The sequence below is a fragment of the Echeneis naucrates genome, chromosome 10 (genome assembly GCF_900963305.1).
Source record: "Echeneis naucrates chromosome 10, fEcheNa1.1, whole genome shotgun sequence".
NCBI lineage: Eukaryota > Metazoa > Chordata > Actinopteri > Carangiformes > Echeneidae > Echeneis > Echeneis naucrates.
This window is the reverse complement of record NC_042520.1, coordinates 16,292,162-16,308,774: the sequence shown is the minus strand read 5'-3', so window position 1 is coordinate 16,308,774 and position 16,613 is coordinate 16,292,162. Positions and strand designations below refer to the sequence as shown.

Below are 16,613 nucleotides of genomic sequence, written 5' to 3'. Positions count from 1 at the left end.
ATATATATGGTTAAATCATAAATAAGACAACAGCAAAAGAAAGAAAAGAACTGCAGATTTCCATTACCATAACAAAATTGTTTTGTAATGCTGAACATACTTTGAAGAGAAATGGCAAAAGTTCATCCAGAGTCTTCACTGATCCTCTAAATACACTATAAATACTGACTGAGCACAGTTATCATTTTAAGAAAACACTGCACTGGGCAGCTGATAACAAATCTAAATGGAATTTAAGTGGATTTAACTGTCTATGATACAATTTAAATCCATTGTGAATTTTCTTGAATCGTATGATTGTCTTACCAAAATAGAAGGATGTCATGTCACATATTTAAGTAAAATGTAAGCAATAAACAAATTAAGGAAAGCCTTTGACTTGCTTCAAAAATTAATTATATGCTAAAAAGAAAGCATTTTATGTTTTTGGATAAGTGCCAAATTATTTCCATTAGCTTTTAAAAATGACTGATTTAATGATTTAAATGACATAAACCACTTATTTGTTAATCAAAAAGGTAATAGAACAGTGAATTGTGTTCCCCAGTATCACACTGACAGCACTTGGACTTAGTCAATTCATACATCACAGTGCGATCCTCCCATCTCATCAAAGACAAGTTAAATGCATTCAAGAAGCATGGTACAGTGACTAAAATTCAAAAGCTGAGAATAACTAAGTGGTTTAAGACAAGTTATAACCAGATAAAGTGAAAAAAGGATCCATCTTATGAGAATTACATGCCACCTGTTCTCCTCCCAGAGCAAAACAATGTCAAACACCGCCGGAAATACCGGCTTGCTCTCAGATTTTTTGTAATATCAATGTACAATGAGTATGTACAACAAGGAAAAGTTACTGAAGTGATTCCAACATATACAAAGACAGAGCTAGCACAGAATTTATTGGATCCCCAGTTAGTTCAAACATTAAATGCTCTGTGTTGGGTGACAGGATATGGATGAGGAAGCCATCTGAATTAAAGGTTTTGATGACAAAATTTTTTGCCCTGCCTGCAGTTCATGTAATAGCATAACAAATCAGTCTAGCACTAAGTAAAGCAGTTTCCTGAAACTAAACTAATTAAGTTCAAACTTTACTCCTCCCCTTTTTTTGCTGTTACCTACCAGCTTTAGGCACATTACTACCTCAGAGGCAAAGACAGTTTGCATTAAGACGGCAGCCCATTAATGTAACTATGAAAGTGTCTTAAGTCTCCTCTGGATAATACCAAGGCAGTTATAAATGGATTGGCCCATTGGATTGTGAATAAAATGTTACATCCAGTTAGTTGCGTACCAATGTGCCAAACTACAATAATACTTGTCAGAGCCATCCAGTTAAGAAGTAACCATAGCTATTGTGGCCACCCACAACAAAACTTAAACCTTTGTGTCATGATCCATTTTACTGGGTAAATGCAGCATTGGGTTTGAACTTTTGTAAATAAACAAAAAAAAAAAAAAAAGATACCAGCAAAGAAATAGGAAAGACTACTGTAAAGTATTAGACCAGTTTATCTTTGGAGTAAAGATTTTAAGTGAGTAGGTATCACCACTTACTGAGCATATAAAAATATTGTCATGTGAATATCAATTTGAAATGCTCAAAGTCCGGGCGTTCCATAGTAAGACAAGCCATCATGGCCAGCAACCGGCTCAGAGTATACCCCCAAAGTGCTATCTTCTTCACGCTTTGAAGATTTCGTATCCAGTATCTGACAGAATTGCTGAGTGAAAGCAAGGCTCATAGGAACCAATCTTAACACAACTGCTAGCCCAATTTTAAGTCATTACAGAGTGCCATCAACTTTTTATGACATAATGATTGGTTATAAAGATCATGTCTGGTTCCACTTAATTTAAATACATTAAATTTGTTTTTGAACCAAGTTTTGTACAACAATAGCAAAAGTTCATTTTCAGTGTTCAAAGTTAACAAAAGATCTGATTAATAGAGCAATCTGTTGATTTCAGCCATGCAAACTATAATTTATTATAGTGCTGCGTTGTGATTGATTAATCATGTGTTATCAACGTGTCGTAATGAAGACAAATGACCTGACAAAGGGCATAATTTTTTCTAAAACAAATCAATAATTTAAATATCCTTAACAGAGGATATTTAAAGTAAGTAGCTGTATTGAATACAGATAGAATTTGTTGAAATTAAGATGACTATCTTGTTATTTCATTTTCACATTAAGCCAGGATAATTTTTCCCCCACTAATCACAGTGGACTATACTAGAGGTTAGGCCTAATAAATAAACGAGTTTAGGCATGAAACTGTCACTGTCCAATAAATTCCAAATGTAAATAAAAAAGTGAAGAGAACTGTTACGTTCTTGACACAAAGTAAGTGGGAAGATGGAAAGGTTAAATACTTACATTGCCCATGTACTCAGAAAGAAGGTCCTGCAGAGCCTGGCGCACAGAATTGCATTCGGCAACAATGCGCTCCCTGCGGTCATCACGTGTGCAAGAAGAATCAGCCATGAGGGCAGCACCACTGATAATGCTCTCAAGGCGCTCCTCCAGGGAGGGACGGAAACGCTCCTCACTGAAAGCCAGAGGGTCCACAATGATTTGTTTCTGTAAGGAAAGGGGCAGACAGGGAAAAAAAATAAATTAAAAAAAAAAAAAAAAAAAAAATCACACATGGGGGAAAATGCAAACAGTCATCATGGTATACTGATTAATCTGGCAAGCAAGGGCAGGGCAGATTTGAAAGATTGGGCCAACTGGAAAACATAAAGGGAAGAGTGGGACAAGCTGTTTCTTATGTCTGTGGGCTAATAATTTGTTTCAGGAACAGCATAACATTGGCTTCATTCATTCATCCATCCATTTTCTATTGCTTATCCATTTCAAGGTCGTGGGGGGGTTTTGGAGCCAATCCCAGCTCACATTGGGCAAGGGCGGTGTACACCCTAGATAGGTCACCAGTCCATCACAGGGCCAACAGACAGAGACAAACAACCACTCACACCTACAGAGAATTTAGAGTTACCAATCAACCTAAACATGCACGTGTTCGGATGGAGGGAGGAAACCTATACAGACACAGGGAGAAAAACTCCGGACAGAAAAGCACCAGGCCCGGGAACCCACTATGCTGAACACTGGCAACATCCACAACTACTTTAAAATGAATTGACTAATGAAAGTGAAAGTGAAATAATGTGTAAATTCTCAACTCATATGATGGTAAGGAAACAAGACAATAATTTTTGTGTTCAATACAACAAAACTTTAAAAGTGATGCGACCAAAGAATAATAAGAGTTGAATATCTGTTATGTACTTATACCAAGTTAAAATGAAAGAAAATTTTCTGCTTATCAAAAACAAAAATGGTATAAATACCAGCCACATTTTCTCTCAAGTTTAATATGGTGGGTAAGCACATATTTTCATGAGCCTAACTGTGATTTCAGCAAAAGGCAGAAAAACGGAAATTGCTCTACTCACTTCAAAATTGTTCATTACCAAAGAAACAGGTTATTCAACCAAAATCTCAAATGTGGATGAACAAATGCATGAAAATAGGAAATTTAAACATTTACTGACTTTATGGTCATAAGATTGAGAAACACAATTGAGATTTCTGTTGACTGCAAAGAGTAGAATTAAAACAGAGGGTACAACTTAACAAGCAAAACATTTTATTTCTGTACACACACACACACCTTTTTTGCCATCTCCACTAACCCTTTTTCTACCTTTCATTTCAGCCATAAGCATTACAGTAACAAATTTTCCCCCTTTCACATCCGCAGGATGAAAGACACCACTTAAATGTCTGATTTCTTGGGGCAGGTCTGCTGAGAGGGGCAACTACTAGACATGCTGATGAGATATTGTTGAGAGTTAAGGTATCATCATGATGCTTGTGGTATGAAAACAAAGACGACGACTCCAATGACAAAATAGTCTCTGTTTCCACAGAGTCCTTATTGCAGCTTAACAATTCAGTTGTTACAATTGTGGTTTATTAGACAGCCACCCATCGTCACAGCCACCTCCATCCCCCTCCATTCCACCTCATCTGAACTCCTCTGCTTGCGTGTCATATTGCCATGGCAACAGGCACATGAGAGACACACAGAAAGAGAGCATTTGGGGAGTTGACTCATGTGCTAATTTTGCACTGCACTTGAAATTGGGTATCAGAAAGGAGCTAGTTTCAAAAAAGTGTGCACCCAAATTTTCTGGTAAATTTCTGCATGGCTACCTGTTAATTACCCACTAATACCACAAATCTGTTTTGTGAGCATTAGTCATATTGCTTAAATGGTATACATTTTTTATTAGTTTGACTAAGACCTGCTGGCCTGTTGCCAGTGCGCATTTTTGCTAAAATGAACAATGTGAAATACTCATGTTGTTAATTTGGATGGATCCAATCAGTATTCAATCAGACTCATGTGGCTCATGGGTATGAATCAACTCCAAGGTTCATGTGACCGATTTTATTTCCAACTGCATATCCATCAGGGTTCCCAGGGGTTGCTGGCATTTCAGGTGAGTGCGTCCTGGACAGTTCACCAGTCTATTGCAGGGCCAACATATAGAGACATACACACAGCCATCCACACTCACACCTATGGGCAAGGGTTAGGGTCACCAACAGTCACCAACTAACCTAGATGTGCATGTGGATGCAAATGGAGAACATGCAAACTCGGCACTGAAAGGTTCCAGGCCCAGGAATCAAACACAAATCCTTCTTGCTGTGGGGCAACAGCACTAACTGTCATATCACAACTCCACCAGCCCCAATGGTATGGTTTTAAAAATGCATAATCACAGGCCAAAGTATTATACGCAAAGGATCCAACAAACAAAAGCACATCCCGGGAATGAAATGCAATCAATTAGTTTCACCAGTCTTCTAGCAACTCAGTTGTCTACTTTGAATATGCGAGGATATTTACTTCTTTGTGGATTTAACAAATCTTTATTACCGGATATACTTTTCACTTGTTCAACACTTGAATAAGTTGAGTCAGCTGAAAGTGCTTGCAAGATATGACAGTTAAGTTCTGCATGCCAGATAAGCCCAGCACCTACAGCCTTAATCAGAGGGCCATGAGTCATATGCCCCAAGCAACAGTAGAGCAAAGGTCAGAAGCAACCAGCAGAGAAGGGGTTAACATTTACTGATGTGAAGACAGGTTATTCACAGGATGCATTTGAGGTTTCGCCAAACAAGTCCTTTTTCCTGAAAGCTCTAGTAATGCACATCTCCTAACATAGAGATAGAGGCAAATAAAGGAATGAAGTAGTACTGACTTCATGAACATATTGTATCTACCCTAAAGCCATGTCCCAATTTGTCCAGATATCTCATCCTAATTTCCACCTCAACCCTAAGCCCTTCGGGGGTTTTGGTCATTTTATGATTCAGCTGGCTAAACTCTATGAACTAAAAATCTGACCCAACTATACCCTTTGGAACCGGGCCCTCATCTATCTCTGTTAATAAATGAATATTTCAATACCCACTTGGACTTAAGCCTTAGTAGTGATGTTATTAAATGATCTTGTACATGGATGTGCTGTAATTTGACAACCACTCATTTGACTTACATCAAAATTGTTGAGGGCATAGGCGAGCTCTCCACCTCCTCCTGGCTGACTTAGTGCTGAGTCTTCAGTGGCAGTGGCCTGGGCAGCATTGGAGATGCCAGAGACTGCATGCTGAAGCTGCTTGTAGATCAGGTCACGGTTAGCCTTGTAGGCTGCCACATCAGGATGCTGCAGGCAAGCGCGGGACGCTGTGTAAAGCATGGGGATGTTTCTCTGTAGAACCCCACGAGCAGCAGCCATTTGGTCCTTGTGGTGAACATCCTTCAGTTCCTAGCATTATGAGATTAAAAAAAAAGATTAAAACAGAAAATGGAATACCTAAAGAGGGCAAGGTGGTTCTGTATTTTGGGTTTGAAATGGGCCTTTCCTGCACTTATGGAGACACTAAAGAGACAGTTTGTTCTGGATGACCCAGATTCATTTCTGTCCCCTGCAGTAACACAACAGAGTCATAATCAGGCCATTATAATGTGCCTTTGCAATTTAATGCATTGCTATTCAGACCTCAGCATTATATTGCAATTATATCTTCACAGGAGGAAGCAGAGGAGATAGTGATTGCTGGCATAGATTTATAGCATGACAAAAACCTGCTTGCCCACTGCCCCCCCACTGCTTGACTCATGCAGTGAGGGAAAAAAGTCTTTAAGCCCCATTACTTCCTGCATTCACCTTAAACACATTTTACTATCAATAAAAAAGTGCAATTATAAGGAACTAATTATCTCACAAAACCCTCAGTGATCACTTTGGCAAGTTTTCCATTTAAAGAGGAAAAATATGGATATAATACGATTACTGTCTTATGTTTTGGTTGATGTTGTCTATTGCTTCCCTGATATTTAAGATATGAAATTTTAAAGGAGGACAATGGTATTCTCAATTGCAACTTTTGATAGGATTCCAGTACGATGGGATACTTTGGACAGGGTGCATACCACAGAGAAACGTAAAAATGTTTTGAAGTTTGAAATTGCTCCAGAATCTGACCTGCTGTCTCTTGGCAGCCATGATGTTCAGCTTGTCCACTTCTGGTTTCAAGGCCTTATATTGGATTCCCAAATCCTGCTCTGTTCCTGCATTACGCACTTTCACCAGACTGTCTTCCACCTAAACAGGTTAATAAAAAAGGAATGATCAGCAATCATTATCATAATCTGTTTAGATATTATTAACTTACTGAGAACATTAGAATTTCAAGGAGCACTCTTAAGAATGACAATTGAAAAATGCTAAATAATGTAATATTCTGTTTCTGGAGTTGAAGCAGTTGATGCTAGATCTATTTTGCGTTAAGTTAAAGATTAAATAGTCCAGCTGTATACCAATTCCGTGTGTCTGTTTTGATGCATTTACATTTGGTTTTTTAACTGCAGATTTGTAAAAATTTGTTTTTGGATCCATTTATTAAAAGAAGTGATCGACTTTTTTCCAACACAATTCGGTACAAAATATGCATATGATCTAAATGTTTTGGCATTGTAATGTGAAAGTACTCAAACAATAAGGTCCATCTGGTTTCATTTAAGTCTCCCCTTTAGTTATGGACTACACAGTGTTAACAATTATAAGAGAAGGAATAGTAATAGTTCAGTGAAATAGCTTTTTTTCCCCTTAAATGTTAATTGTGTTTATAAAAAAAAAAAAAACACACATTATGAAAATATGCAGAAAACGTAACTCACCAGTTTAAGCTGAAGAAGTAGTTTGTAGACATCCGACATGTCTGCCAGCACCAACAGATGTGTGACCGCTGACAGGAGGGCCCTGGCAGCACGGACCATATTGCCCCTCTTCACAGAGGAGCAGGGGTCTTCTGCAAATTCTCCAGAAGCCTGGCGCATTGAATCACCTAAGAATGAGTGACAAGAAATGATCTGTGATTAATTTGTGTTTTAACGCAAATGTTTAAAAACCTTATGTCAAGTCATAAAAAAAAAAAATAAAAATAAAAAAAAAAAGGATTTAAGAGTAGCTTAAACACACCGTTTTCATAATACTGCAATTTTTTTAAATCCCCATTTGTCTGAACAGCGAACGATTTTTCCATGAAGCTCTTAACATTTTGTATTACCTGTGTAAATACCTCACAAAAAGGTAAATTCAAAAATGGAACAAAAGCTAAATGAATACAGTGCAAAAATGACAAACGATTTTAAATGGAATGACCTGGAGTGACTGGTAACAAAATTTGCTTATATGGCAGTGGGAGCAAAGTTAGTCTACAGTAGCAGTAGTAATAGCAGTAGAAAAATGAGAGCCATCACGGTTCATTTCTGGCTACAAGTTTAGTGTGTCAAGGAAAAAGAGAAAACGGTCTGATGCCTTTTTATTTCCCAGCTCAGGTCAACAGGTGTCACAACACAGCAAGATGGCACACAAACTCCGCACCTCCCTGGTGTCAAGTAATCATTTTACGTACACAGTCATCTTCCAGTTAAAAAAAAAAAAAAAAAAAAAGACAAGTCAAACCATGACAAAAGGCTGACTGTCATGCTGTTGGACAACTGCATTGTCCCATAGTGGTTGGGCCTGCACAGTTGACTAGACACACAAATAGACTTTGCAAGCTCACATTATGAACAATACGCAAAGTTTATTTCAGTGGAGGCTCAGACAAATTCAAATGAAAAAATTTTTGCTGTGGCTGCATTACAGTTCCCAAGCCAACAAAAATTCAAGCACATCTTGTCCACTTTCTTTTGTGCTACAGCTTCAGAGAGACCCAAAAAAAAAAAAAAAAAATCAAAACAATATGAGAAGACTCGCAGCAACATGAAACATTTTCTAACACCATTGAAGTGTTCTGTGTAAAAAAACATTTCAAAATTAAGTTTGCTGTGGTTTCTTCTCAGTCAGTTGATAGCTTGTTAAATACTTTTTCTATGATAACCATGCATTTAGAGTGTAGCTCTATTTGCTGGCACCTTTGGTTAGAAAAAAGTGCTTTTATAGAGAGTGTACGTTTCCTTTTGCCAGCACCAACTCCAGCCACCTTGACCACAAGTAGGATAAGCAGCTTTTAAATAATTAAGGATGGTTTCAACAGTAGGTTGCCAACACCGAAATGATGTAGTGTGGTATTTTTATGAAGCAAAGAGGCACCACAGAAAATGTACCCCAGCATCAAGTTAATCTTATAAACTAGCTTTGTGAATCAGAATCAGCTTTATTGGCCAAGTATGTGAAGACACAAGGAATCAGACGCCGTTTTTCTTTGCTTGTTGTACTTAAACGTAAACATGAACAAAAATAAATAGACAAACATTCAACGAAGAACAAGGGCAACAATAACAACAAATTAAGGAATGGTATAGAAATAAAAACTGAAGTGTTCAGAGGTCCAGTCTATATATTCAAATATGTGCATATATATTGTATTAATTACAGTGAGGATTATGTTGTTCAAACAGTGACACAAGTCCTATAAACTGTTGTTTCGTTGTTTTAATTTTGCAGTCAGAATTTTTGTCTCAAAGATAACTAGCAAGCTGCATTTAGACACAAAGTGAACATTTTGGCTTAGACCTCTGAAATATATTCAACAATCAAGTTGAGACCACAGTCAGTGAGTTCCCAAACTGACTGAACAAGAGGGAATGGTATGGGTGATAAGAGAGACAGACCGACTTCCAAATATATCATGGCCTGACTCTTATTTTACTTCAAACCATTTCCTTTGTGGCCCTGAAGCATTAAATCCAGTGAGTCATACAACTCAGAACAACTAAATTTTCACCTGGCTGAAAAATGTTTGACCTCAAGCAAATGTTTTTGATTCAATTTGCATTCTCTGGAGGTTCCAACTGTTTAAGGTAAACGCCACCCACAGACTTTGCATCTAATATCATTAACATTCCAAAATCCTGCATTACTTTGCAGAGACACAAATAGTTTAGTGCTTTAAAGAGAAAGTGAAAGTTAGGGTCAGGGTTAAACTTTTGACTGGTACTGTACATCAGTGTGCCATTCTGGTTAACTATTAATACTTCTATGCAACAATGTACTAAAATATCTTATTTTAAATACCATAATTTACAGACTATAAAGCACACCTGAATATAAGCCGCACTCGCTAAAGCTAAAGGGAAAAACTGTTTCGTACACATATAGGCCCCACTTATTTTTATAAGCCGCAGGTGTCCAAAATATGGGAGGAAATGGCATATGGCAGTTTTCACCTTTTCGCCAGATCGATCGACTTTAACTTGAAAGCTGCATTGCATTGCTTTCTGCATTTTCCATGATAAGGGTGCGTGCATGAAGCACAAAATAAATGACTAATCTGAAGAATTTTGCATGGGTGCGTTTAATTTAATTCGAACAATTTCATTGGTCCACTGTGACCTGTTCAGTAATTTCATTGGTCTGATGTGACGCTAAATGTTTTGGTGGCATGAAGCCCATTACCTGTAAAAATGCATAAATTAGCCACATAGTAGTTGTTGTTCAAAGCGTGTGAAAAAAGTAGCGGTTTATAGTCTAGAAATTACGGTAAGTACTTTTTCTTTCAAAAGTATCTGATCAAATGAGAAAACATGTTATTTCAAGCACACACTTCCTGTTCACCCACAGCAGTAGCCTTTTATCATTTTAACACAAGAGCCATATCTGTCATAGTAGAACTGCATTAGATGTGTCCACAGTCCAATACAAATTAAATCTAGTTATATATGAGAAGCCTAGTAGACACAAAGTTCAAGTAAAAAGTGAAAGGGATCTTTTCATTGAGCTATAATCTAAGTTTTAAGTAGAAATGGCAGTGGCTTTAGCACCCTCAATGTATCATCATCCAGAAAAATCATCATCATTCATCAACACAACTTGCATTTGGAATAAGACAGCAGCTATTGATTACCTTAAGAAACTTTTTTATTCCCTAGTCTAAAAAGGAAAAGATTTAAAATCTCTGATTATAATTTCTCATGATATGTGCAACATTACATATTCAAACTATCCAACATGTTCAGTTGCCTTGTCAAAGACAGAACAGCTGAAAATCACGGGCATTCGGAAAGCTTCCAACAATAGAATAGCAGTTTTATTACACGTTTACGGACTAATTGTTTCACACAAAAAATCCAACATAGAAAGCCCAAACAATTTTCATAATATAACAGTGTTGTTTATCTGGCACCAGACAAACAGTATAAAAATGGATTGATGGGCTGATGTCATGTTATTCCCACTGAAGAATTATTTCAGAGTGACAGGGACAATTGTTTATTACATTTTACATCGCAATATCAGGAACGATATCTGTATGCGCAAAAGCACACTTGGAAATAAAACTCAATTCCAGTGAACAACTGTTTAAAAAAAAAAAAAGAAAAAAGGAAAAAGTAAATAAAATTTGCATGTTTAGAAAAAGAGCTCATGCAGATTTCAACCATTTTACCCCAACACAGAGCCAAAGCTGTTTGTGCAAATGATCAACACTACAAACCTCGAATACAATTCACACATTCAGGCCCTGTGAACAAAATCAATAAGGCCATTTTCAGGGGGCAGATAGTGATCAGTGCTCCTTTAATAAACTTCCATGTATCTAAAGCTCACCTGCAGCCCACCAAGTGCATGATGAAATTATTAAAATGTACATCACACAATATGCCTCACAAACAGCAGGACAACAAGACAAGGCATGGAGAGAAGGGCAAAACAAAGAGAACAAGGACAAGAACATTCAGAAATCGCTCACTGAAGTCTTCGCAGCTTAAATGTATACTGTAGTGATGACAAAAAGTTGTTGGTAATCAAAATATCAGAAGGTAGGTAAACTGTAGCAAAAATATCTACTACATCTGAAATAATTTGAGAAGAGAGCTTGAACCACAGGCCACTTCAACATGCAAAGCCATCCTTAATGATTACGTCAAAAATTTTCCCCCTGCTTCAGGACCAGCTGGTAAGCCACAGCTGGTCGGAAACATGTTTCCTGAATCCAGTGTGGGGCTGGGTGGTGTTACCCTACTCAATGGCCATATTATCAGTCCAAGCACGCTCCACTGAGCAGCATGGCATAGCCGACAGTCAGTCCTAGGCACCAGCTAACAACACTCACTGAATTCTTGCCCAGTGACAGCATACGACAACTAGAGTAACATTCCTGGGCACTGAGCAGGAAATCAAGTGACATGTCATCTACCTCCCAACTATTCAGAGCAGAGCAAAACTCGGGGGGGGGGGGGGGGGGACACATAGCTCGCTGGACATCTGGGAGAAAAGACACAAATGTCTCTTCACTAAGTGATAACAGCCACCCTCAAGTCATGCCTCCCTGTTCTCAAAAGAGGGTCAGATATCGGGAGCAAAAATGAATAAATGAGACTTGCAAGTGAGGTTGTAATATGATGGAACCTGTTATTGGAAGACAAATGGCAATTCAATTTGGTGGCTGGTGATTTGATGGTGGATGGTGGATTCCTGTTTAGAGACTCGAAGACTTGAAGAAGGCATGGAATTTTATTAGAAATGGGCTGTGATATATAGGTGAATATAGATGTTTAAACACATTTGACCTCAGCACACTTTCCTTTATTGGTACTGTCACTTCTTTTTTCTTATTCTGACAGCAAATAAAAAGGGAAACATTTTGATTATAAAACTGAACAGAGAAGTTCTTAAACATGTTTTTGGATACCTTGTTGCAACTTCTGCTGCACAATGAAGTGATAAAGCACTGAGCAAGCCAGCAGGTAACTGCTTACAGAGGGAAGACTCGAGCTGTCTGCCATTTACATAGAATGGCAGATAATTTTCCACTATCACCATGCTATCTCAATAATCTACACTGACAAGACACACCTCGTAATCTTTGATGATTCACTTTGGATTTTGTCATCGCCATTACTATATATTATTAACTTGAGCTGAGTTGGCTGCAAGCTAATATGTTCTACAAGGCTACACAAGGTTACATAGATTTGTTTGCTTTCTCATTTGTGCTTTACGACTGCTGGAGCAAGCTGTAAAATGTAAGCAGAGCAGGGGTTCCCTCTCTATTTTCAAGAACTCCTTGAAGTCTCATCTCTTTCAAGAGCATAGTAATACTCAAACCTGCCTACCTAGCACAATTTGGTACTTGTCCCTTACTTGATAGTCACTTTGGATGAAATCTGATGTATCAACTAATGTAATTGAAAATGACAACAATGACAGAAAATCTGAAACAAATGTATATGTTAAATTAACTTAATTTCTGATATTAAATGACCACACAAAGTAATCCGATTACTCAGTTAACATTGTCGATTTTAAGAACACAGCCACAAAACAAAGAGGAAAAAGACTATCAGTCTTCCTAACAGTTGATACTAAAACAGTTAAAGTAGGTGATGTTCAAATATATTGCATTGCAAAAATTCATGTGATTCGAAGGGCAAAACAGATTGATATGAATATTAACCCTCAAGATGCTTAAATGAAAAGTCTCTATTAATGGGATCCCTGAAAACCCCAGAGCAAAGGAAGACCTATCAGACTCAAAGCACATAGTCTTATTTCAAGGCCTTCCACTGGGGCAGATGATATGTATATAGTTTGATTTATTTATCATGCCTCCTATCTTAAGAACCACTCTGTATGAGCTAGAAACCACAGTGATGCAATATGTATTTTCAATATACCTTGCTTGCGGACATCTTCCACAGCTGCAGTTAGCTCATCCTTAAGGAACTGACTCTCCTTTGCAATTTTTTCTCCTTTCTCCAGGAAGTTTTGTGTAGCTGTCTCCACTGATGCGGCCAAAACATGGGCCTTCTTGGAGCGTCCTTTCTTCTTGTTAGATGGGCCTTTGTTGCTGGAGTTTACCAAAGTAGTGACCTATGTTTGGCAAGGGCACAAACAAAATATTAATTTGAGGACAGCAGCATATTAGCTTTTAGTTATATTATTAATATTAAAAGGATCAACCTGGTGATGTTTAGATAAAATACAGTATACTCACTTTTGTTTGTTTGTTTTTTTTAGAAAAAAATAAGCTTGGGTTATATTCCTATCCCTTGCAACCTATGAATATGTCCCTTTAAACCAGGTAATAAATGTACATTGTCTACATTACCTGGGTGACCAGGGGTTCCAGCAGCCTTTCCACTGCCAAGGTGCGAATTTCTAGACTCTTCGGGTCCCATTTAAAGTTGATGTTAGCTGTGTTGATGCTTGTCATTGTTGCTGGAACTCTAGGGATAAGGGAAGGAGGAATAAAAAAGTTTAAAATTATGATCAGGGCCAAATCTTCTTCATTCTGTAAATTGAACGATCATGCAAAATTTAGACAGCATTACAAAAAACTGCTTTGGCCTCCAAAACACTGAATAACTGTTGTGTCTAAGTTGCAGATGATAGCTTTTTGCTTTCCCAAGAATTAAAGCTATAATAGAAGCAGTGAATAACAAAATTAAAAATTTGCTTCCTGAATCAAGCCTCCTTTGTGGTTTTCAAATTACTTCTCCAAAAGTTTGTACAGTAGTCAAAATAATTATGTCCTTGTTAGAGCCAGCAATGTCTCATCTCTTATAACATGACTGCCAAAGGCAGAGCACAGTAACACTGTGGCCCAATTTCGATTTCTCTTTTCAGGCACCGACTGCTGCTCTATTGATTACCTATCAAACATGGAGGGCAGGGATAATCATCAAGCCCCAAGGGCTGGGAGGCTTCAACTGAAAAGCTGGTTAACTTCACAAGAAAACAATGTTGTAGTTTGCCGTCAGCCTACTGTCAACCCAGAAGCTGGAATATCATTTAAAAAGTCACAGTTACATTTTAAATCGTTTTAAATGATGACTACCATGCATTACATTAAACTGTTATTTATTATGGGGTTGTGCTTTCCATTTTGGCTTTACATTTGGATGCACCATATTTGTTATGCTCTATGACACCTTCTGACTTTGGGGCAAATGAAGGAAAACTGCATGCCATCACGGATGGATGCAGATTCCCTGGCACATTTGTAACTCATTTTAGTACTGTGGCTTTGTTCAGCTACTCAATCATTTAATTTACAATAATACTGTTATCAACAATAAAACTACATTTGAGTTCCTGCTAAACCATCAATGCCCTGTGCCTGTTAAATGTGCGCAAATTAGTGTAAAAAATTTGGAAACTATTAATACTGCACTATTTATATTCCAATATAAGTTATCATTTACTGTGTACTTTTGTCTTCTTTTCGGATATTTAATAACTTTCGATTGTCGACATATTTCTCTTAACGTCTCTACTCAGAAGCACCTGTAACAGACTAAATAATTAATGAACTATTTTTGACTCTGAAACTCGTCATCCTGAAGACGTGATACCCAAAACATTTCTTTTAAACTATTTCTAACCCAGAAATAACTGCCTGTAGAACCAGCCAAAGGATCTTTCCAAGTAACTGCGACAATGGTGGAGAGAGACTGTGATTATGGTGGTTGGGTGTGGCAAATGGAGATTGAGGAAGATATCACAAAATCAGCTAAATTAAAACAAAACTATCCGCAAGACTTACCAATGAGGGCAGTGGCCTGTGATTTTGAATAGGGAAACCAGCTTAACTACAACACTTCACACAGTAAAGATGTGCAAATGAGAGTGCGTTATGACTGCCCAACAAAAAGCTTCCAAAACGCCTACAAACAACAAAAACTAAACTAACATCGAGTAGAAGTAGCAACAGGGCGGGTCCAACACTTGATCAGCTAGGTGCTAACAACGTTAGGTGAAGCTCCACCTGTTGCGGCCAACTCTAAATTAGCAATGGTTTTAACCACCTAAAGGTGGTTTCGTTGATTTGTAAATATGTAAACGGTACAGTTGTGCGTGGGCTCAATTCAGTGGTGCCACCGATTAAAGTTTTCAAATCGTTTTTTTTTTTTTTGGTAAAGGTTTGCGCAAACTTAGCCTGTTACCTGCTAACGTCCAAAACACGGCACCTTGCTAATGCTAACGCGAGCGCACACAGCAAACACGCACGTTAGCTCGACTCGTCTGTAATTAACCGCGCAGAAAACATCACCTTTCTCAAACAAACAACGCAAATTAACTTCCCCTGCGTTAAAACGCCATACGCGTTTCTCAAAGGAAAGGCAAAGAGCTTACCGACAACAGCCCACCACAGAAAAAACTGGAGTTTAAAAGTTCAAAATGGAGGAATGCGGGATTCCTTCGCCTCCAAAGTTTTCCTCCCTTTTCCTGCCCTTCCTGGCTGTGTTCAGCGGCGCTCCTCTCTGCCGGGACACGTCCCCTGGAAAAGCACTTCCAAAAGTTTCAAAAAAAAAAAAAAAGACTGCGCCTTTCAGTGTCTGGTGGTAACCTGGAAAGTTTCGGTGAGGATTGCTTCTGTGTCGCACTCTTGCCCAACAATGGCTGCAGCTGGGGGGGGGGGGGGGGGGGGGCCGGGGCGGTGACCGAGTTCCTGAACTTCCTGGCAGCAGCGGGGCAGGGCGACCACAGGACACAGCAAGCCCGAAAACCAGGAGGTGTTTTGGGCGTGGTGCTCTCTGTGTGTGTCCTTATATGGATTAATCACTGCCTCCATGAAAGTGGCCGAGCAGGATAGTTTTATCTGCAGCACTCAGTCTGAACACAACAGGGAACCGATCACCAGGAATGAGTCTGACGGACAGTCACAAGGGACGATGATGATGAAACATGTGAAATTACCAAGGAGTGCGTTTGTCATGTTCACATAAAGGCTTTGTGGACACGCATTTTGTCTTTTTCGGACAAATGTGAATATCTCATTTAATCCTCAAACTTGGTTTCAACTGGTGAGGTACGACAGAGGAAACAGCCCAACAAACTCCTAAATGCTTATCTCCCCAAAACACAAAAACAAATAAAGCACCATATTGTGCCATATTGCAAACCACTGCACTGTGGTGGAGTTTAATTCTTTATTGCCGAGACGAAATTTAGAGGAGCTTTTCTAGCTTTTCTTTAGTTTTCAATCTCGGCCCAGCTGCACCACGTCAAGCCTCACAGCAAAAGCTAATCAAAAAATGATCCGATTGCCCCTCCAGTCCTTCAG

General features: G+C 38.5%; 1 protein-coding gene across 1 annotated transcript in view; it reads right to left on the bottom strand.

Annotated features, from left to right (window-relative positions):
* ctnna1 (catenin (cadherin-associated protein), alpha 1) overlaps positions 1-15,942 on the bottom strand; it is a 65,883-nt gene extending 49,941 nt beyond the window's left edge. The window contains exons 1-7 of the mRNA XM_029511860.1: positions 15,683-15,942; positions 13,656-13,773; positions 13,222-13,417; positions 7,279-7,445; positions 6,584-6,703; positions 5,594-5,863; positions 2,391-2,594 (exon numbers count right to left, since the gene is read on the bottom strand). Of these exons, the coding sequence (XP_029367720.1) occupies positions 2,391-2,594; positions 5,594-5,863; positions 6,584-6,703; positions 7,279-7,445; positions 13,222-13,417; positions 13,656-13,760 (1,062 nt within the window). The 5' untranslated portion in view covers positions 13,761-13,773; positions 15,683-15,942. The remainder of the gene's footprint in view (positions 1-2,390; positions 2,595-5,593; positions 5,864-6,583; positions 6,704-7,278; positions 7,446-13,221; positions 13,418-13,655; positions 13,774-15,682) is intronic.
* Positions 15,943-16,613: the final 671 nt, after the last annotated feature.